Below are 22,581 nucleotides of genomic sequence, written 5' to 3' on the forward strand. Positions count from 1 at the left end.
ACACCTTTTAAATTAGAGTCGTTGCGAATTACGTTTTCGATCTAATTTTGTGCTTATATAAGAGCGGAGTTAGTGTTAAACTCAACAGAAGCACTTAACAGTGTACTATTATTACTCAAAGTAAAGGTACATCTCTTTTGTCTTTTCACTGTAGTTAAGGTTACAGATTATCAAAATTATTTGTGTTAAACTGAACAGAAGCATTCTACACTCCCTCTCTCTACCTCCTTCGGTCTCCACACACTCTATCTACTTCTGTATATGTAGAGAGAGAGAGAGATATATATAGAGAGAGAGAGAGGGAGAGAGAGAGGAGTAAAGCAAAAAACCATTGAGGACAGGCATGAGTGTAGGGTTTACTTAAAACTGAAAAAAACCCAAACCCTCTCTGATTAAAAAAAAATTGAGATGTTTTCTGTTCATCTAATGACTTGTAGGTAGCCGAAGAAACTCGAAATGCGGGCTCGGATATGAACGGGAATCTGACGATCCAGCCGAGGGAGTGGAGATCTCTGCATTGATATTCACAAGGTCAGTTTGGATTTCCGCGATCGTTTTGCTTTGATGACAATGTAATTGTTGTTGTTGTTTTTGTTGCTGTCTGGGCTTGTTAGGGTTTTGAGTTGCCGAAACTTAATTCATTGCTTGGCATTGGTGTTGAGTTTTCCTGTGAATTGCATGTTTGATTGTGTTCGGCTGCAGTTTGAGCTTCGCTTAAGCTCATTGTTTTAGCAAATCTAGTTTCTCTCTGCTGTTTGGCATTGCATGCTTGAGTGTTTGTTTGTATAGCACTGTTGTGTGTTCGATGTGGTGTTTCAATGCTGGCTTTTGATGATCAGATCTGAATGAATTTCGGTTGTGAGCTGTGCGGAGTTGAATTTGACTCCTGTGGAATTCTTTAGTTTATGTGCATTCTGTTTTGAACTGTTGAATAGTTATTGGGATCTGCCATACCAGTCTGCAGAACTTGTTCCCCTTTCACGGCCATGTTAACCTTTTTCAGTACGCATATTGAGTTTGAAGTTACTTTCACTTTTAGCTATACAACTAATTAATATTTTTTTTTCATGCTTTATTCAATTAGTTTGTCAAGTGTGTAGATTCCAAAAGCAGTTCTGGTTTAAGATTAATGATTTCTAAAATTCATAGGTTAGAGGATTGTGTAAAGAAGCTATTAAGGAAATAAGGAATTACTGTGTTTGCATTGTAGCCAAGGGAGAGGGAAATGGAACCTGGCACTCCTCTTGATTATGCATTATTCCAACTATCACCGAAGCGCACACGGTAAGGACTTCCCCTCATTTTTTGTATATTTTTTAGATGCATCCATGTGGAATTCACATGAAAGCTATGCTTGTTGGTTATTTGCAGATGTGAATTGTTTGTTAGTACAGATGGAAAGACTGAGAAACTGGCTTCAGGTTTATTGAAGCCATTTGTGACACATCTAAAAGTTGCAGAGCAAGTTGGCTCAGCAGCACAGTCTATTAAGCTTGATGCTGGAGGATGTAAAGATGCTCACTTGTGGTTCAGGAAGGGGACACTTGAAAGGTAAGGACACTGAGACTCTTGTGAAGTGCCTAGGAAAGAGGTATGAGATGAAGATTCTTCTAATTGGCATTTGTTTTTCCAGGTTTGTACGGTTTGTTAGTACACCAGAGGTTTTGGAGCTTGTCAATAACTTCGATGTTGAAATGTCTCAACTTGAATCGGCTAGGAAAATATATTCACAGGTAGCATAATCTATCACCTGTAAACATATATTCAAGTTGTATTAATAGCTTGCACTGAGTTTGACTGTTTATTTTCCTTTTGTAATCAGGGAATGAGTGATGATCTTTCTGGTTCAGGTATGTTTCTCCTAGATATCTGCATATACAATTTATTTTGTTGCCTCCTCTCACTGATTATGGTTAGAGTCTGAAATCTGAATATAATGAATTGAAAACCTAGAAAAAGATGTAGTTCTTTAACATTTTATCTATTGGAAACACGGTTTGTTAGTATACCTATATCACTACCACAACTCCCACACACTACCATTACCATCATTTTATTTCCACCCACTACTACATACTTACCTAATCTTGACACCATGTCCTTACCCCTTCCTCATCTACTACTATATGCCTACCTACATTTGCCACTATGTACTTACCTTGACTTCTGCCTACGTACTGATCACCATCATCACCACTACCATTATTACCATTGCACTCCTACCCATTTACCTATGTACTTATCCCCACGTACTACCACTATTCAACACTGTTGTCACTAACAACTCATATTGGATATGTTTATTCAAAAAAGGTAATCATATTTCAAAGTACTTAGATTTGTTATAAATTAAGAAATAATTGATTTTGAACATGTTTTGTATGGTATTTTGGTTATTTTGATTTAATCAATCAAATGCACACCCCTACCCTATGGCCCTACTTGGGAGTAAAAAGGAGAGATGAACCTCTAGAATTGATTGGAATGCCACAGAATTAAAATTGCTCTTTATGTACCAAAGTAACACCTTTACGCCACATCAGCTTTGTAATGCTACATAACATACTAACACTTATCGAGAGAGGAGATGTTTCAGTAATGTAAGAGCTAAGTGATGAGCATAACCTAACTGAGGATTATTATGACACAGTAAATGAACTCCTAGGAGAGTATTTTGATCATTAGAACCTTCAAGTGATAACAAATGACCTTGCTTCTTTTTGAGATGCCCATCAAATACAATTGCTGGTGGGTATTGGATGGTTTAGGTCTATATTCAAATGCATATCTAAAAATTATTGGATACATATCAAATTTAGAGGATACAAATGTTCAGTGTGACTGGCATTTTTGCTAGTAATGTAGTATTCGCAACTTGACTTAAATTGGAAGGTTAGTTCACAATTTCACCTTTTGGCTTATCTTTAATCTGATCATGAGTGTCTAAAAGTAATCTTTGAAGGCAATGATCTGTAAGATGAGTGCACATTATAAGGTTAAAAAAGAACATTTAGGTGCATCCGGTTCTTTCTTTTGTTGCAAGTTAACTGACAATATTTCTGGTTCTAAAATTGTTCCAGGTGAGAGTGGGTCTGGAGTCACTGGCGCAGCTGATGCAACAAAGTATATGACTCCTCTCTCTATCTATATGTGTGTGTGTGTTTCTTGTGCTTTTATTTATTTATTTTGACAAGTAAAATAAGAAAAAGAAAACAAAAGAAAAGCAAAAGAAATAATACTGAAGAGTACTACAAGGACATGCGAAAATGACAATTTTGAAGAAGAGTAAAACATGCATATTTTAGGAAGAAAATTTACACAGATTAATATTATTAGCTATTGTTTCCCACAATGCCTAAACACTCAACTTTTGAAGAAGAAGGGTATAACATGTAGATTTTTGGCAGAAAGTTTACAAAGGTTAATAATCTTTGCTAATTTTCTACACGATGCATAAATATTTAACTTACTGACTAGATGACAACCTGTCAACCTATCCTATCGATGCAGTAACCTTATGAGCCAGTGCCTTAGTTGAATAAGAATTAAAGTAGTGCACGCATTCTTTCTGATGTTAAGAAAAGCCAAATGCTTCTTCAAAAAAAAAAAAAGAAAAAGAAAAAGAAAAGCCAAATGCACATCCAAAAGAATGATTCTGTCGTTTGTACATGGCATTTACTAATATGTATTTACACAGGAAGGAGCTATTGCGAGCCATCGATGTTCGGCTTACTGCAGTTCAACAAGACTTATTAGCAGCTTGCTCTTGCGCAGCCTCTGCTGGTTTCAACCTAGACACAGTTTCAGAGCTTAAAATGTTTGCAGATCAGTTTGGCACAGGCCGATTAAAGTAAGAACTCATAACTCTTCCCTCCCCCACTTTCCCCATCCATGCACAAACTTGTGTTGTGTGTTTGTGAATTTGTGATGAAATTGTATCTTCCAAGTGCTCTAACTGGAAAGTAAATGAAGAACTGAAGCACTTGCCAGCCGTTATTTGTCTGTCTCAATTCCCGTATTAATGGCATGTATGTATCCAATATTTACTTTCTATGGGTGGTCAAGTGACGATGCAATAAAAAGGTCTGTTACAGAACAGTGTGGCAGTCACTCCAGTCAGCCACTCAGCCACTCAGCCATCAACTGGCATAGCATAGTTAGACATTTTTATTTTTTAATTTTATACTCACTGCAGAAATTAGCAAGGGCATTTGCGTCATAACACAGATGGTGGGGCCCAGGAGTTCAAACTTCAAAGCTACCGACAAATAAACTTGGGCTTTCCATGTACCTTGTTTGTCTGGCTCACTTTCTAGTTTTAGGACACTTTTAAAATGCTAAGAAAAGCCAAAAGAAAAGAATTTGGCCCTATCGGAAATAAACTTAATAAAAAGACAAGTCAATATTATTATTTTTTAAAAAGAAATGTAACTTCAGTAATATCATTTCATGGAGGAGTGATTACGTGATAATTTTTTTTTATTTTTATTTTTTTTTCATTTTGACGTGGCTTTTTTTTTTTTTTGATGCTTAATATTTTATCAGCGAAGCTTGCACAAAGTTTATAGCGTCGTGCGAGAGACGGCCGGAGATAATGAGGCAATGGCAAGCCGGAGCGGACGATCTGGTGGTACGAACCTCATACGGTTCAGACATGTCCATTGACGACGAACCGATTACGCCACCAAACCAACTAACCGCTGGGTCCCACCCTACCCGCCGAGATTCGAACTTCACTCAACAACAACAACAACAACAACGTCCTCGCCCACCGGACCAATCCAACACTTCAACTTCTCAGCAGCCTAGATCTTCATCCGACGCTCTCTCTCTGCGACGAAGCAGAGAGTCGAGCGTCGAGCCAGAGGAGAAGAGCGTCGGAGAGAATAATAGTGTAGAGTCCGAGCCAACTCCGGCGAGTCAGCCGATGAGGCGGCTCAGCGTTCAGGACCGGATCAACATGTTCGAGAGCAAGCAGAAGGAGAATGTGGGGAGCGGGGCCAAGGCATCCGCCGGAAAGCCTGAGATCCGGAGACTCTCGTCTGATGTCTCGGCGGCCCCGTCGGCGGTGGAGAAGGCGGTGTTGAGGAGATGGAGCGGCGTAAGCGACATGAGCATTGATTTGAGTTTCGAAAAGAGTGATGGTGAAACTCCTCTATGCACTCCATCTTCCGCCACTGTTTCTCAGTCCAAGCATGACGACCAAAAACGATCAGGTTTGACTGATACACCATCAATTTCAAGTAAGCCCGAGTTCGTGATTGTCCCACCTCGAGTCAAGGACAGCAAACTCAAAGACTCCGAGTCCAGGGAAGAGGTAGTTGGGTCAGATCCATTTACCCTTTCACATTCTAAATCCAGTAATTCAAAGTTGCCCAGCTCCGTTGAGACTGATGGTTTGAAGGGTCAGACTTGGCCTAATTTAATTGCGACCCAGTCAGAGGACAACAGTTTGAAAGAAAAAACAGAATCAGAAGGGCAGTTCAGCGCTTTGTCTTGGGATAAACCCAATAAAGCTGCTTTGGCTACCTGGGCAAAGTTCAAGACTACTCAGACGCAGACTGCGAACTCTTTGCAAGAGCAGTTCGGGTCATCTGATAATTTAGGTGATCAGTCATCTTTGCATTTACAGTCTAAGGCTACTCAAAGGACTAGCGGGAATTACGGGTGGTCAGAACGTGGTTCTGTAGCAAGAGGTAAAGATACTTGGGCTCCTCACAAGAAAGGACTTGAAGGTGATTCTTCAATTGAGGCAATCAAGAAGAACGAGGTGGCTGCCTCATCTGAGAAAGTGGATGGAAGTTCTACATCAACATTTGGTAACACCGAAAACCCCATAATGAGGTTTAAGAATCAAGCAGTAGGTGCGGAAGTGATTAAAAGGCCACAAGATCTCATGAAACAGGCTACTTCTATTTCTGAGAATAAGGAAACAATTTTCTCCGTCAAAAGGGTAAGGGAGGCTCAGGAGGGCTTTGGTTCATTTTCAACACCCCCAGCAGAGCTGGCTCAGAGGTTACGCCAGCCAAAAGGGAACCAGGAACTCAATGATGAGTTGAAGATGAAAGCAAATGAACTTGAGAAACTCTTCGCTGAGCATAAACAACGTGTTCCTGTAGATCAGTTGAATCCTTCTCGGAGAAATAGGCCTGTAGAGATGCAAAACCAGCCGCAAGCAAGTTTGTTGTATAGGAACCCTGTAACAGATAATGCTTCTGTTCAGTTGCCTGACAAGTACATGTTGGCTGAACCTGCTGGAAGTTCGAGTGACATGATCAGATCCGAGGCTACTCCCATGATGAGAATTGCTGACAATCATGGTCATATTAATGCTCTAAATGAGAATTTCTCTGAGCTTAGTTTATCAGAAAGTTCTCGAGGAAAATTCTACAAGAGGTATATGCAAATAAGGGATGCAAAATTAAGGGAAGAATGGAATTCCAGGGGAGCTGAGAAGGAAGCCAGGCTGAAGGCTATGCAGGACAGGCTTGAAAAGAGTAGAACTGAGATGAAAGCTAAATTTTCAGGATCTGCAGATAAAGATGATTCAATTTCCAGTACTCGCAGGCGCACAGAGAGACTCAGGTTATATAATAGCAGGTCATTAATGAAGAGAGAGAAGGTACCATCCTGGTTTTGCACTTTTATTTATTACTCCATATATTATAACAATGCACTTTTGTCATTATGTTACAATTATTATTATTATTATTATTATTATTATTATTATTATTATTGTTATTGTTATTATTGGAATATTGGTGTATTTAATTGGTTTATTTTGTGTTACTTACTATGTTTAACCAACCATAAAATAGTTCCCTTTGACAGCAACATTTAGATTTTGAGCGAAGTGACAAGGAAGGTATACCAGAATTTCCTGAATGGAAGCAGTATGTGGAAGGAAGTAACTTCAATGTGGCACGGGATGCATCTTTTGAAGATGATGTTTCTAGGAGTGCTCAAGTTAAGAAGATTTTACCTTCTAAAAGCTCATCTTCATCCACTCCTCGCACCTCTGCAGTACCTGTTCCAAGGTCGGCTGTAAAAACTTCTAATAGCAATCTAGGCAGGAGAAGATTGCACTCTGAAAATCCTCTCACACAGTCTGTCCCAAACTTCTCAGATATGAGAAAAGAGAATGCAAAGCCTTCATCTGCAGCTGGTAAAGCAACACGTTTACAATCTAGAGGCAATTCTCATAGCAAAAGCACTAGAGAGGAGATATCCATAAAGGAAGATAAATCTCGACGACCACAGTCTTTGAGAAAAAGCACTGTGAATGTGGGGGAGTTCAGAGAGCCAACTGTTTTGAATTCTGAAGATGTTTTGACACCACTAAGAGTTCATGAAGAGATCCAGAATAAACATACCAAGACGGTGGACTCAAAACCTTTCCACAAGAGGAATAAGAGTACAGATTTTAGTTCTAGAGTTGATGTTTCAAAGCAGAAAGTTTCTAGGGCACCTGAGACCATGAACAGTGATGAAGAATATGAAGATGCAATCTTTGAACCAGAGGACCCAATGAATGCAGTCAAAGATGAAGAAGATGAAGAGTTTGAGAGCATGATCACTGAGCATAACTCTAACTTAGAAAATGGGGATTCTAGACTGAGTCATGAATCTGAGGAATCAACAGATTTTGGGTCAGAAAATGGTGATCTTGTGAGATCTTTTGCTCATATTGACCCTTCTTTGGCAGCTGAATTGCCTGCTATTGTTCCATCTGAACTAGAGTCTGCTGAACACGTGGAAAATTCACCAACAGAAAGTCCTGTGTCCTGGAACTCTCGCTCTCATCACCCGTTTTCTTATCCTCATGAGATGCCTGATGTTGATGCTTCTGTGGACTCCTCAATGGGAAGCCCTACTTCCTGGAACTCTCATTCATTAAGCCAAACAGAAGTCGATGCTGCTAGAATGAGGAAGAAATGGGGAACTGCTCAGAAACCCATGCTGGTTGTCAATTCTTCCCAAAATCAGTCCCGCAAGGATGTTACCCGAGGGTTTCGGAGGTTACTAAAGTTTGGAAGGAAAAGTCGTGGGATGGAAAGCTTCGTTGACAGGATATCTGCTACTACTTCTGAAGGTGATGATGATACAGAAGATGGACGCGATCCTTCCAATCAGTCATCAGAAGATTTGAGGAAGTCAAGAATGGGCTTTCCTCTAGGGCATCCTTCTGATGATAATTTCAGTGAAAATGAGTTCTTCAGTGGACAAGGTAATGAATGTGTTTTACATATAATTTTTTTCTTAGGCTAAATTGTGGAGAATTATTTTTTTTTTAAATTCTGGTTACCACTACCAGGTCAAGTAGAATATCTTTTATTTCTCATTATTAGTTTTAATTTGTTTATATATTTTCTTCTCGCAGTTCAATCCTTGCAGAGTTCTATTCCAGCACCTCCAGCTAACTTCAAGCTGACAGAGGATCATTTATCCGGGAGCTCACTAAAAGGTGTCATTTTATGATATTCCTGCTTATTTTAATGGAATTCTGTATCGATTAAATATTGACATGCTAACATTTATATTGGTTTTACAGCTCCGAGATCATTTTTTTCATTGTCAACCTTTCGTAGCAAGGGTAGTGATTCCAAGATTAGATGAATTTCTTTCTCCAAACCCGGGCAGATGCTTGGGATTGCCTTAATAGGGACATAAAGGTAATAATAGATATGATAGCAATTGGTTGAGAGGTAGGGAGTATACTATCGTCTATATATTATCTATACCTCTTGTATATCGCTTTGGTTTTGTGAAGTCATGCTTGTTCTTTTGTTATATTTCTAGTAGTTGATTTGGAACATTGTGCTGTATAGTGTTGTAAAAACACTTGTGATTGGTGGAATATTAATGCAATTTTGGTAGTCAAAGGCATATTTCTTATGCTGTCATTCTGTCTGTCATGTATGTATGTATGTATTAGGCTATCCAAAATTGAATGCTTGGATGAAGGAAGGATGTATCAACAGCCAAAAGATGGCCACTATTACTTCCAATTTTCCATTGTTCAAATTGTAGGCAGCTTAATTGGTCAGTGAAGTTTGAAAAAAAAGATCAGAGATTGAGTCTCACTAGCATCAATGTGAGAGCAACCTCATGAATGTTATTACACATAAATTTTATAGAATAACTGTCATCGTTTAAATCTCGGGAAATTCTAGAGTCAGCTATATTTACCGATGCCGAGTATGGCCTCTCTGGTCGGGTTTCTATGCCAAATCTCCCAACTGATGAGGTCCAATTGTCCAAATTTGCACCCAAAACCAAAACTGAAATTTCTCTTCAATCTCTTCTGCTTGGCTGGCTTAATTCTAATAAAAGTTCTCCATTGACCACATCTTCCCAACACACTTTTGTGAGTTGTCCCAATCACAACAATAAGATGGTTGGAAAGTTCTCTCATGTCTCTATTAGAAGACTTGAACATCTTTTAAACCCAATTGTTGGCTTGATTGAAAGTTGTATATTTCACTCCCTCGCCGGCTCGCTATCTTAAGTCATCCGAAAAGTATAGCTCCAATCAATAGGTCTTACAATTTCCTAACAATGAAGGCTGGCTTACCAAATGTCACGCTTAGAAGCTGTTTAGAATAATTCAAATAATATAATTGTCATTCAATTCATACACAGCATTTCCCACTAAAAATGTTGAAGCTATTGTTAATTGTACATTTAATATTTTAATATTTCATGAACTTGAAAGTTCAACTCTTGTAAATGATGTGTCATATTAAAATAAGTTTGAGTTAGATTTTTTCCTGAATAAGAGTTAAATTTTGCAAACATAACTCGAATCAAATTTGAATTAGTCTTATAATAGTGAAATTACAGAGATGTCATATTATTCTAGAGAATAACATTGAGGCTACCCACATTAGTGGTATTTCACCGTTTTTGAGAATAACATAGGTGACGTGGAGGAGAGAGGAGGGAGGGGAGAAAAATTGTGACGTCCTTTCTCAAGATGTGAGTTTTTTTTTAGTCCCGTAGCACAGAAAAAGAAAAAGAAACGCATGCTAGCGCGTTTGCAGCTTTTTTTTTTTNTTTTTTTTTTTTTTTTTTTTTTTTTTTTTTCTCTTCTCTATTTAAAAATTTGTGCTAAAAATTTAGATATTGAAGATTAGTTGCAATATAATTAGAGCATAGCTTAACTTCCATTTTCATATTCTTCTCTTCCCTCCTCAGTCCTCAGCACGGTAACCATGGCGAATTCTCCATTCGGCATAGACTACTACTCTTCTCCCTCCTTCAGCAGGCCGCATTCTCCTCTCCACACGACGCCGGCGATTTCCCAACCCCACTCCCCCTCTTCCGCCTCCACCTCTCACCGCTTTTCCAGCCCCCGCCACCGCCACCCCACTCCGGCCAGCCCTTTCGCCGCCGACGACGACAGGTCATGGCAGGGAGAGATTTCTTGGCAGTGTCAGAGCAAAGGGTGGGACGAAAGTCGCAGTCTTGGCACCGCATTGAGCCCCTGGATAGCCTCTCAAGGTCCCAGAACAATGTTCAAGAAATCAGCTAATGATGTTCATCTTTCTCCCACTTCCGGTGTTTTCCAGAGCTTTTTAAACCCCCACTTTCAACACTCTTTCTCCGGCTACGGTGCCGTTTCATCCGGTAGACTTGAGCTTCAGAGCTTTGGTAATGGCGAGAATGGGAATTCTTTTTCCAGGGCCAGTATTTCTGCAGGTGAAGAACATAATACTAAGCCACAACAAGCTTTCAGGCTTGACACTATTAGGGAATGGCCTACTGGATCTTTAGCTGACAAAGACAGAGAAGAAATCAATCCATTTCATCACCATACAGGAATGTTCAATGATCATATTCCAAGTAACAATCACCATCACAGAAATTTTGATGATTGGAAGCATGGAGTCAAGGGTGGGGATGATGACTATGAGGTGAAATGTGTTGATCATGTTCATCATTTCAATCATTATTCTAGGCAATCAAATATTCATCACTATGGGCTGGAAGATATGTACACTGAAGATGATGGAGGCTTATCGTATGACGACGACGAAGAAGCTGATGAAGAAGAGGCAGATCCACCAAAGTCAGTTGGGCTGCTTAGCCTATTCAAGTACTCAACCAGGTTGGATTTGATTCTTATTATGCTAGGTTGTCTGGGAGCTCTAATAAATGGAGGATCTCTTCCATGGTATTCTTATCTTTTTGGAGATTTTGTCAATAAGATTGCCCAGGATACAGATAAAGAACAAATGATGAAGGACATAGGACAGGTAAAAAGCAAAGCCACTCCTAAGATGTCTTGCTCTCTGGTCAATCTAGTATAAAATAGTCATAAATTTTTGTGTTCAAGAAATTTCTGATGTTTAATATACTGCACAGGCATGTCTGTTTATGACTGGACTGGCAGCTGTGGTTGTGGTTGGAGCATACTTGGGTAACAACATGACATTTCTTTTCCTTTATTTATACTCTTTTCTTGAAATTTTGAACTTTGATTTGGAAGAAAATTGTCAGTCAGTGACACTAATTGTAATTTATCTCATGCCAGAGATTACTTGTTGGAGAATTGTGGGGGAAAGATCAGTTTACAGGATAAGGACCAAGTATCTAAGAGCAGTCTTGAGACAGGATATTGGTTATTTTGACACAGAAATGAACACTGCAGATATTATGCATGGACTCTCAAGTGATGTTGCTCAAATCCAAGAAGTAATGGGGGAAAAGGTAAAATATATCCAATATGACCTTTTCCTCGACAGTTTTGTTAGTATTCTGAACCCTGCTTTGCAATTAATGCTTGTGTTTTTTGGCAGATGGCACATTTTGTTCATCACATATTCACCTTCATCTGTGGCTACATAGTTGGGTTTTTGAGATCATGGAAGATATCTCTGGTAGTGCTTGCAGTGATCCCATTAAATATGTTATGTGGCATTGTTTATAAGGCCGTATATGTTGGCCTAACCGCAAAAGAAGAGGTGAAGTCTCCATTATATCTAAAACCAACATTTCTGGGTTGCAGCATGATCATCTTCTGAATCTTGTTTATTTCTTTTATATAAAGGAATCTTATCGAAAAGCTGGGACTATAGCGGAGCAAGCCATAAGTTCAATTAGAACAGTTTCTTCATTTGTAGCAGAGGATTATTTAGCTGCAAAGTATTCTGATTCACTTGAAAATTCAGTACGTTTTGGAGCAAGGTTAGGCTTCGCGAAAGGTGCAGGACTAGGAATAATTTATTTTATTACTTATGCAACGTGGGCGCTGGCATTTTGGTATGGCTCGATTCTAGTGGCTAAGAAGGAGATTTCAGGAGGTGCAGCCATTGCTTGTTTCTTTGGTGTCAATGTTGGAAGCAGGTAAAACACTCTTCTTGTTTAAATATTGCAGCATAGGCCAAAAATAGGCAAATATCATTATGGATACTTTATAATGGTCTAAATTAGTAGTAAAACTTACTTTCTTGGAAAAACTTTGAAATAATATTAATTTTGCTCAAACATGTCATTTTCAATTTCCAGGGGCCTGGCACTGTCACTGTCATATTTTGCTCAGTTTGCACAGGGAACTGTAGCAGCTAGCAGAGTTTTTGAAGTCATAGATAGAGTTCCAGAGATTGATCCCTACAGTACAGAAGGGCTGAGCTTATCAAGTATAAGAGGGAAAATCGAATTCAAATATGTTTCCTTTGCCTACCCCTCGCGTCCAATGGTCCAGATTCTTCAGTCTCTTGAGTTAGTCTTTCCAGCTTCAAAAACTTCAGCACTAGTTGGCTCTAGTGGAAGTGGTAAATCAACCATATTTGCACTAGTTGAAAGGTTCTATGACCCTGCCCAGGGTAAGCCTATAGATCATGGATATATAGTATGGTTGGAAAAAGAAATCATTTTAATTAAGTTTGAGGATTGAAAAAGATGAAAATTTGCAGGTTTTATCAGTTTGGATGGTCATGATATAAGGACACTGCAAGTCAAGTGGCTGAGAAGTCAGATAGGTATGGTTGGGCAAGAACCTGTGCTGTTTGGTACGACGATACTGGAAAATGTGATGATGGGAAAGGAAAACGCTAAAAAGAAGGAAGCAATTGCTGCTTGCATTGCGGCAAATGCTCACAGCTTCATCTCAAACCTTCCAGATGGATATGATACACAGGTGAAAATTTTTGTGTTCTGAATCTCACTACTTGTTCCAACTGTAAATTACTTTAGAAGCATACATGTAAAACAGCCATATTTCTTGCAGGTTGGGAATAAAGGAGCTCAACTCTCTGGAGGTCAAAAGCAGCGTATTGCTCTTGCTCGAGCAATGATCAAAGACCCCAAAATCCTGCTGTTAGATGAGCCAACGAGCGCCTTAGACCCTGAATCTGAGGCCATACTTCAGCAGGCTATCGACAAGATTTGTATGGGCAGAACCACCATTGTCATTGCTCATAGGTTAGCCACGGTTAGGAACGCTCACACTATTCATGTGCTGGATCATGGTTCGGTTCTTGAATCGGGTAACCATAATCAACTCATGGAAAAGGTTGGAGCCTATTCGGACCTTGTGAAGCTTGCTTCAGTTGCAGTGTCAAAACCTTTGTCAAATGAAAACGACGTGAGAAACGATTTGGAGTTCTCTGCATATGAAAAATCTGTGAATTATATTTCAAAAGTGAAAAATATGTATGAAACACCAAGAGAGGAATATCTTGAGTCTGTTCAAGAAGGGCACAAAGAAGAAGAGGAAAAAGGAGAAGAAGCAAAGTTGAAGAATTATCGGCTTTCTGAGATATGGAACCTGCAAAGGCCAGAATTTACCATATTATTAGTGGGGATGATAATGGGTATGCATGCAGGTGCAATTCTCTCTATCTATCCCTTAGTTCTAGGCCAAGCTCTTAAAGTGTATTTCGATAAGGACACTTCAGAATTGAAAACAAAAGTTGGGTACCTTAGCTTGATACTGGTTGGCCTTGGCTTTGGATGTATAGTAACCATGATATGCCAGCAAGGGTTCTGTGGCTTAGCTGGTACAAAGCTCACATCGAGAATCAGAAACTTGTTGTTTAAATCCATACTGAAACAAGAACCCGGCTGGTTTGACTTTGATGAGAATTCCGTTGGTGTTCTTGTGTCTAGGCTTTCCATTGATTCAGTTAGCTTCAGATCAGTACTTGGTGACCGGTTTTCAGTTCTATTAATGGGCTTGAGTTCAGCAGCAGTGGGACTTGGCATTTCGTTTTCACTCGAGTGGAGGTTAACTTTGTTGGCTGCTGCCCTCACACCGTTCACGCTAGGAGCTAGCTATTTCAGTCTGATAATGAACGTGGGGCCTAAACTCGATAACAGCTCCTATGCTAGAGCTAGCAACATTGCTGCAGGTGCAGTGTCGAATATAAGAACAGTGGCGACGTTCTCAACTCAGGAGCACATAGTTCGTTCGTTTGAGAATGCGTTATCTGAGCCCCAAAAAACATCTGTCAGGAGATCACAGATTCTTGGCTTAGCACTTGGCGTTTCTCAAGGTGCAATGTATGGTGCTTATACTCTAACTCTCTGGTTTGGTGCCTACTTGGTAAAACAAGGGTACACCAACTTTGGAGATGTGTATAAGATCTTTCTGATTCTCGTGATAAGCTCATTTTCTGTGGGACAACTAGCTGGCCTTGCACCAGATACTTCAATGGCCTCGGCTGCTATTCCTGCTGTGTTGGCAATCATAAACCGCGCTCCTTTGATTGGCAGCGACTCACAGAAAGGCAGAAAACTGAAAATGGCAAAGCCTGTTGATGTCGAGTTCAAGATGGTGAAATTTGCATATCCATCCAGGCCAGATGTGACCGTCTTAAGTAACTTCTCCCTCGAGATCAAGGGTGGAACAATGGTGGCTTTAGTAGGCACAAGTGGATCAGGCAAGTCAACAGTGATATGGATGATTCAGAGGTTTTATGATCCAATTCAAGGGAGTATCCTAATGGGAGGGGTTGATTTGAGGGAGCTTAATCTGAAGTGGCTGAGAAACCAAACAGCCTTAGTTGGTCAAGAGCCTGTCTTATTTGCAGGAACCATACGAGAAAACATAGCGTTCGGGTGTCCTAACGCTTCCTGGGCCGAGATTGAAGAGGCTGCAAAGGAAGCCTACATTCACAAATTCATTTCTGGCCTTCCTCAAGGCTATGAAACTAAGGTTCTTGACTTCTTATCCCTGAATTACCTTTTATTCCACTTTCTTGATATTTCTAACTCACTAACCCACAGGTTGGCGAAAGTGGGGTACAGTTATCCGGTGGACAGAAACAGCGAATCGCGATTGCAAGGGCTATACTGAAGAAATCAAAGGTGCTGTTACTGGATGAGGCCAGCAGTGCTCTGGACTTGGAATCAGAGAAACACGTGCAAGACGCGATCAGGAGGATTTCCAATCACGCCACCACAGTAGTCGTGGCTCACCGCCTCTCCACAATCCGGGAAGCCAACATGATTGCTGTTGTGAAGGAAGGTGAAGTGGCAGAATATGGAAGCCATGACAGACTCATGGCTTCCCAGCTTGATGGCGTTTATGCTAGTCTGATTCGTGCAGAAACCGAAGCCTTGGCCTTTTCCTAACCTCTCATACTGATAGCCTTCCATATTCATTCAATTTTCTTACAAGGATGTAAATCTAATCTTGGCATACATAAAAAAAAAAAAAAAAAAAAACTAAATTTCATGCAAAATTAATGCTATAGTCCAGTAATGTTTGTTTTTTGAGTACTACTGACTCTATTACATTGTAGTATCTGTTCATCTATACTTTCTCAACCTGTTGAAGCACAAAGAGTCAATATCGCTTCCACTGAGACCAATCTCATGATCTCCCATTTGGGAAAAATGTGTTATTAGCTGCAATTTATTACAAAGTATCCAAAAAAAAAAAAAAAAAACAGAAAACAGAAAGAACACTTGCCTGCATTGTTGCAGGGAATTCTCAGGCTTCTGACAAAAAAGGATGAGCCTTTAAGGTGGAGAAGGAGAGCACATGCTAAAATCCCATATCGAAATCGATCCAGGTGCTTCAGCATGTGCCCTGCTTCTCCAGCTTAATCAACTATCCAATCAACCACATTTTTCTGCAGATTAGACACTATGCTTCTGATATAATGATGATCAGAGACAACACTACTTATATGGAGCAAATCTTGGAGTTATTATAACTTTCTGTTGAGCAGAAATGCTATGTTAGATGATCTTTGTACTCAAAAGCAATGGTGTTTTGGTTTTTAAGCAATACCTGAAATGGTAGGAACAGTTGAATTAGGCTGCCAAAAAGAGTGTCTATAAAAAGCAGCTTTGCAAGTGAAACAAACTCCAACAGACTGGCCACCCACCAAACCGAACACAAAATCCAACAATCAGCCTAAGGATTGGCAACAATGTTCCTATTTTGATACAAATAAATGAACATATAAAAAGCTTTGTGTTGTTAAGTGCTTAAGCTGTTATTATTGTTAATGCAGAGTGCCAAAACACTAAGTTATCAACTCAAGTTCAAGTTATAAGACTCATTGAGTGGAACTAAAAATTACTATAATTTGTAAAGACTAGCTTGCAATTATTATACTGGTGGGTTAGGACGAGGGGTCCCATGGTTGTCATCAGTCAAATTTGTTACTTTATTCGAATAATAGTTATGCCATATTTGGAAACCAATCAAATTGTAATCAATCAACATATTTTAGAGATTTAGTTTCATATTTTGGCTGAGGGGATTCAATTTTCATGCTTGTATAAATACCCTAAAAATGGCTTATTAGAGTTGTATTTAGCAATCTTTTATTGATTTCCATAATGGTTGTATTGGTGGATCGTTGAGTCCAGTCATAGCAAAATTTATAAACTTATTTTGAGTTAGTTGATCAGTTGAACTATATTAAGAAGAAGTATAACTTATTCGAGGAGATTTGACTTAATGGATTGTTGACTCCGTCGTAGTAAAATTTATAGACTTATTTTGATTTAGTGGTGAAGGAAGGAGAATTAACATTTAAAAGTGGAAATCTCTAATTTACCCGTAATCCGGCAGCCAACTGTCCAAGCACTGATAGCTGGAATTACAAGTTTACAACGCATTTTCCGTTTATCATTTCGATCCTGCAAAACCCTCTCCGGCATTCCACAGATTCCGATCCCGTAAATATCAATCGTTGTCGGAAATATAGCTCAGAGGAAGACGAGGATCGGAAGCCGCTGTTACAACTCCTAGAATTGTCCATCCGTAGAGGAGATCGAGAAGTAGGACACATCTACGGATTTACAGGCTCGTATACATAACAAAGGTATATGGTTAAACGCGATTATCCATTCTCCGTCGATTCAAATCGCATTTGCATGGTTAATTTCCTTGTTTTCCTTTTTTGCTGAGCTGAAATGCATGACATTTGCTAGTTTGTTGGTGTTAGATTTTGCTATCATTTTATTTTGGTTGAATAGGAAGTACTTGCGTAATTGAGGAACATGTGAATGCTGTTTACTGATGTCCTGCTGTTCAATAGCTAAACGTAGTTTAAGTGTCCTTTTTGGTGCTCACAGAAGGGGAATGGTGTTGTCAGTTGTCACTGGTTAGGCCGGCGAGCCAGAAAATATTGTGGGAAGGTGGGCTCAACTTCTTTGCATTGCCACCATGGTCTAACTAGACATAATTAGGCTAATATTTTCTGGAAGATATGGGAGTGATGTTTCCTGCACAGGGATTGAAAATTGAGTTTGTATGCTCTGTTAATAACTCCTTGGTGTATGTTTAGGAATTGTTTATGAAAGTAGAAATATCTATACTGTGTGTTGGATTGTGAAGAATCCCTATTCATAGCTCCTTTATCGTTTCTTTTATGCAGTTTTTCCCTCTTGAAAGAAAGATGGTGAAGTTGACTATGATTGCCCGTATTGTTGATGGCCTTCCTTTAGCTGAAGGATTGGATGACTGTCGTGATATACCAGATGCAGATTTCTACAAGCAGCAGGTCAAGAGCTTATTCAAAAACCTAGCAACGGGCCATAATGGACCTTCAAGAATGTCTATTGAGACTGGCCCTTACATGTTTCAGTATCCTTTCTATAGTTTCATAAAAATTATTACCCTGAAGTATTGTGTTTTGATCAGGTGCCATCTGTTGAGGGAACTCAAAGGACACTTTGCTACTGCCACTTTCCTCTTTTCAGTTGAAATGGCTGATTACTGTCATGTTTTAAGTACACAAGTCTTCATATAATAGCTCCTTCCAGTTAGGATATCTACTTTGTTAAACATTCCTGATTTCTTGTTGAGATGAATAGGATTTTTTCCTTCAGATGAGAGGATCACTGACCACAATGAAACGATGTAGACCTATTTCATTTTGTAATATATAAATGTTAACTTATATATGGGTTGCATACAGATTCACTACTTCAAGCCCAACATAGGTGGTTTAAATGTGTGTGCTACTGTCTATTTTCATGATACTGTTTCTGCTGGTTTAGATCTTTCCCCTTATGCTGTGAAACACTTGTTATGTGAATTTAGTGCTTTCTTAACTTGTCTCTTAGTTATGTAATTGAAGGGCGTGTTTGTTATCTAACAATGTGTGACCGTTCGTATCCCAAGAAACTTGCCTTTCAATACCTGGAAGACCTTAAGAACGAATTTGAGCGTGTGAATGGTAGTCAAATTGAAACTGCTGCTAGACCTTACGCTTTTATTAAGTTTGGTGAGATCTTAATTCCCCTTGAGATTTTTAAAAGGATTGATATCTTTTCTATAAGTACTGATGTTTCTATATTTTTTTAATGTATGCTTATTTGGCATGTTTAAAGATACTTTCATACAAAAGACAAAGAAACTGTACCAAGACACAAGAACTCAACGCAATATTGCTAAGTTGAATGATGAGCTTTATGAAGTTCATCAGATAATGACACGCAATGTACAAGAAGTTCTTGGGGTTGGTGAAAAGTTGGACCGTAAGTTATCCATTCCTTGAGCTCTTTCTCCTTTTAAAGGAATTATCTCCACAAAAATAATTAGATTGTTCCTATATCAAATTTTGCAGAGGTCAGTCAGATGTCTAGCCGCTTGACATCAGAGTCTCGTGTCTATGCTGATAAAGCAAGGGATTTGAATCGTCAGGTTAGTTTATTCAATTTGTCTATATGATGCATTTATTTCCTTATTGGAAGCTTTATTTTTATTTGTTGTTTGTCAATATGCTAATAAATAGTTGTCCCAGCTTCTAGATTTTGTTTTAGATAAGCTCCAAAAAAACTTGGATAAACAAGCACTTTATAGTAGTTTAGTAACTACTCCGTATTATTTATTACAGAAGCTGTCCAGAATTGTAGTAGCTAGAAATTATGTGACATAATATATGAATATAGCTCTGTGTATGCATTTTTCAATTTTGTCTTAGTCTGAAAGATTTAAGAAAAATCGAAAGCCAAGAATTACCAAGTGATCTACTAGAATTGCATGGTTCAATTTCATTTTCATTCTAGAGTATTGTGGAACATTAAACTTTAGTGTTAATTTAGATTCATTTTCTAACTTAATGATGCTCTATTTGCTGATTTTTTTTCTCTTACGCTTCAGGCTTTGATTCGAAAATGGGCCCCTGTGGCGGTAGTCCTTGGTGTTGTTTTCCTCCTTTTCTGGGTGAGAAAGAAGCTTTGGTGAAATGGTGTTGCCTTCGAACTCAAGTCTGTCTAACAGATTGCTAAGAATATTCTGCTTGCTAAGCCTTCATGACTTGGATTCTATACCCAATTGTCATGAGCCAGGCTCATTTGTGATTCACGCCACACACATTAGATGCCAGAAATTTTATGATGCTGAGAAAGTCTTGCATCTCTACAATATCATTACAAAGAGATTTGTCCTCTTACTGTGGAAAGAAGACTCAAAGGTATACCATTATATGACATGTAAACAGAGTAGCAGCCATCTGGTTATTATTTTCAGAAATCATCTCACATTTTAGCTCTTTGATTTTCCATTTTCCCGTTCATACCCGTCTTTTTCATTCAACAAATGCTGTGATTTAGATTGTCGTTTTATTTCCAATTTCCCCTTCATATCTCTCCCTGTCTTGCAAGAGTGAGTATATATCTCTATGTGTCTTCATTTGTCATTTATTTATTTTCTTAAGTCCCCTCTACTAATCTCTGCAAGACTGCAACCGGAGGAATTTTTCAACTTTTTTTTTTTGGAAAAATGAAAGCAGTGTTTATTTGTACATTTCTCCAATTTAGAAACAGAGATTAGATTAAAGAAAATTAGAGACTTGAAGTAAATGCAGCCACATTAGTCATTACTAACTGCAACGAGATGGAAGTTAATGGTTAGCACTTAGCAGAGTATAAAAGATCTCAACAGATGGGGCAATTAACAGATATACCGACGGTGCACTTCTACTAATCCCCAAACAAAGGCTGTTCTTTTGAATTTACGGAGAAGTGTGTAGTTTTATATAATTAACGAGTCAAATTAATAAGGTCAATAGATCGCTTTCACGTGGATTTAAATTTAGAATTTTATAATTATCAAGCCCGTTCAACCAACTTCTGAATATTTTGTTATTGGAGTAATATAACTAGTAATGCGAATAGTTGTCTGCACGGATTTAGCTCTGTAATTTAGTAAACAATATTAGAGAGAAGAGATCAGTGTTTGAAATTCGGCAGCGACAGTGTTAGGATTATGTCAAGACTAAGTCATTGGGTTACTGTGATTTATCTCTTTCTACATGCTCTATTGGGTTGGGGTATTGAGAATAATATTGCATCTCCCGTTCAAATTTATTAGTAATTTCAATTCCTTGATCAAAATAAAAAATGAAGCAATATTGTGACGTGGAGTTAGTCGCTTAATTATTGCCTTTTACACCAAATTTTCGGAAAATGGGGCGAAATTATTATTTGAAATTTCCTAAATATGTTGGCAACGTTTTGCAACGGTCAAATATTATTATTCCATTTAAAAGCTCAATCTTTGTCGACTTCTCCCTCGCAGAGTCGCAGAATAGAGAGAAAGAAAAATGGCATTTATTGAGAAGATTCACTGCGTTGAATCGGATTCTGACACTTATTATGATTCCGACGATTCGCAAGAAGATCCTACCTTCGCCATTCTTGAAGAGACAAAATCGAAAATTTCAAGCCTCTCCATCAGTAGTAAGAAAACTGAATCCAGGTAGTCATAATATCATTTCTTTTCCCTGTTTAATCACACACCACATGTTTGAAGAAATTCCAGAGATAAATTTGAAGATTCTTCAGTCGTCTTCTGCGAGATGTTTAAATATTAATTTATTATGAATGTTTGTTGTTTTTATAGGCGTGGTGTTTCCGATGTTATTGATGATAGTGATGGGGAAGAACAAGACGCCATTGATGTTGACGAGAGTGATCAGAAGAGTTATGAGAGTGTTCAAAACATGATTCTAGGTTTGCCAAACGTGGCCTTTTTATTTCATGTTGTGATCATTTCTTCATTTCAAAATAGATAGGAGTTGGAAGTCCTTGTTAGTTATGCCATCAGGTGTTTTTGTGCTAAATTCAATCTTCTCAGCTCATTGCCTTTTCTGCATTTGGTGACAGCTGGTGAGATTGAAAAGCTAAAAATTGATCAGTGCAAGGTCTATCTAAGGAAGCATGGATTGAGATTGACTGGCAAAAAAGCTACGCTTATTGAGCGTATCAAGGAGCATATTGAGTAACTTCCCTTTCATTTCCTCCCATTTTCTGTGTTTGCTAATGTGACTTGGAAATTAGTGCATAAAACATTTTCTTTTTGCTTCAGTGTTGTCAATGGTGGTGGAGAGAAGAAGTATCCTGTATCTAGTTTTGTATTGAACTGCAAAGGTATTCTCCACCATTTCATAAATTTCTGAAACATCCATTATATAGCATCATGTGTTTTTAAGTTAAGAGACTTTTGATTCTATCATCACTTGATAAAACCTAATTCAATGTTGGTTGGTTTGAGAGCTAATTCTAGTTTTTGCTATTCTGAGCTTAACTTCCTGAATTTATGCAGGTGATGCATGCACTGGAGATGTTGTTTTGTTTGAACAAAATGTATATGAAATGTAAGCATTTTACTGCATGATAAACTTCTTTTAAGTGTTACCTATTTTCCTAAAGGTTTAAATACCTTGTTGACATATTGGGTATCATATAGTTTGTTGCATATGTTTGTGCTGTACTAGAAATCCTTAATGCAGTGGTATTTATGTTCTACCAGGTTCAATATTGCTTCCAGGAGCGCTAGTGCTCCTCCATGCGGTACAAGGGTTGTTGCAGGAAGAATTGTAAAAGAGAGCTATGGCATGGCAAAACAACAACATACATTTACTGTGAGCTTCAGAACCAATCTAATTACAGAGTATATGTCAATTTTATGAACATATAACTCTACCCATGATAGATGAAATCTGTGTTTGAAGTTGGTGGATAAGCTGTTAGTCTTGCATCGACATCATAACATTCTGCACCAAGAAATGAATTCACATTCATATGAAGTTTAAAAACTTATAGCCACTGTTTCTGTATTTTGCATCTTCAAAAAAAAAAAAAAAAAAAAAAAAAAAAAAAAAAAAA

General features: G+C 38.5%; 4 protein-coding genes across 5 annotated transcripts in view; all 4 read left to right on the forward strand.

Moving 5' to 3' along the window:
- Positions 1-229: 229 nt before the first annotated feature.
- Positions 230-8,903, forward strand: LOC116009908. Of its 2 annotated transcripts, XM_031249093.1 has the most exons (12): positions 231-349; positions 438-531; positions 1,211-1,284; positions 1,372-1,551; positions 1,634-1,733; positions 1,823-1,850; positions 3,081-3,123; positions 3,698-3,850; positions 4,546-6,622; positions 6,832-8,227; positions 8,381-8,464; positions 8,552-8,903. In XM_031249093.1, exons 3-12 carry the CDS (start codon positions 1,226-1,228, stop codon positions 8,614-8,616), a joined length of 4,185 nt encoding a protein of 1,394 aa, XP_031104953.1. In that variant the 5' UTR covers positions 231-349; positions 438-531; positions 1,211-1,225; the 3' UTR covers positions 8,617-8,903. The 2 variants fall into 2 exon arrangements, with proteins under 2 accessions (XP_031104952.1, XP_031104953.1); XM_031249092.1 differs by having other exon boundaries at positions 230-531; positions 1,150-1,284.
- Positions 8,904-10,214: 1,311 nt separating this feature from the next.
- Positions 10,215-15,579, forward strand: LOC116010057 (ABC transporter B family member 19-like). Its single transcript, XM_031249320.1, has 9 exons — positions 10,215-11,258; positions 11,368-11,422; positions 11,537-11,712; positions 11,802-11,966; positions 12,053-12,348; positions 12,511-12,827; positions 12,918-13,141; positions 13,232-15,160; positions 15,232-15,579. Exons 1-9 carry the CDS (start codon positions 10,215-10,217, stop codon positions 15,577-15,579), a joined length of 4,554 nt encoding a protein of 1,517 aa, XP_031105180.1.
- A 1,450-nt stretch (positions 15,580-17,029) lies between these two features.
- On the forward strand, positions 17,030-20,059 carry LOC116010299 (25.3 kDa vesicle transport protein-like). Its single transcript, XM_031249644.1, has 6 exons — positions 17,030-17,288; positions 17,844-18,052; positions 18,535-18,695; positions 18,802-18,948; positions 19,038-19,114; positions 19,574-20,059. Exons 2-6 carry the CDS (start codon positions 17,865-17,867, stop codon positions 19,655-19,657), a joined length of 657 nt encoding a protein of 218 aa, XP_031105504.1. The 5' UTR covers positions 17,030-17,288; positions 17,844-17,864; the 3' UTR covers positions 19,658-20,059.
- Positions 19,747-22,581, forward strand: part of LOC116010298 (zinc finger CCCH domain-containing protein 62-like) — a 5,815-nt gene continuing 2,980 nt past the window's right edge. Inside the window, exons 1-7 of the mRNA XM_031249643.1 lie at positions 19,747-19,886; positions 20,993-21,172; positions 21,317-21,426; positions 21,580-21,694; positions 21,782-21,843; positions 22,019-22,070; positions 22,226-22,337. Of these exons, the coding sequence (XP_031105503.1) occupies positions 21,018-21,172; positions 21,317-21,426; positions 21,580-21,694; positions 21,782-21,843; positions 22,019-22,070; positions 22,226-22,337 (606 nt within the window). The 5' untranslated portion in view covers positions 19,747-19,886; positions 20,993-21,017. The remainder of the gene's footprint in view (positions 19,887-20,992; positions 21,173-21,316; positions 21,427-21,579; positions 21,695-21,781; positions 21,844-22,018; positions 22,071-22,225; positions 22,338-22,581) is intronic.

The sequence above is a fragment of the Ipomoea triloba genome, chromosome 2 (assembly GCF_003576645.1).
Source record: "Ipomoea triloba cultivar NCNSP0323 chromosome 2, ASM357664v1".
NCBI lineage: Eukaryota > Viridiplantae > Streptophyta > Magnoliopsida > Solanales > Convolvulaceae > Ipomoea > Ipomoea triloba.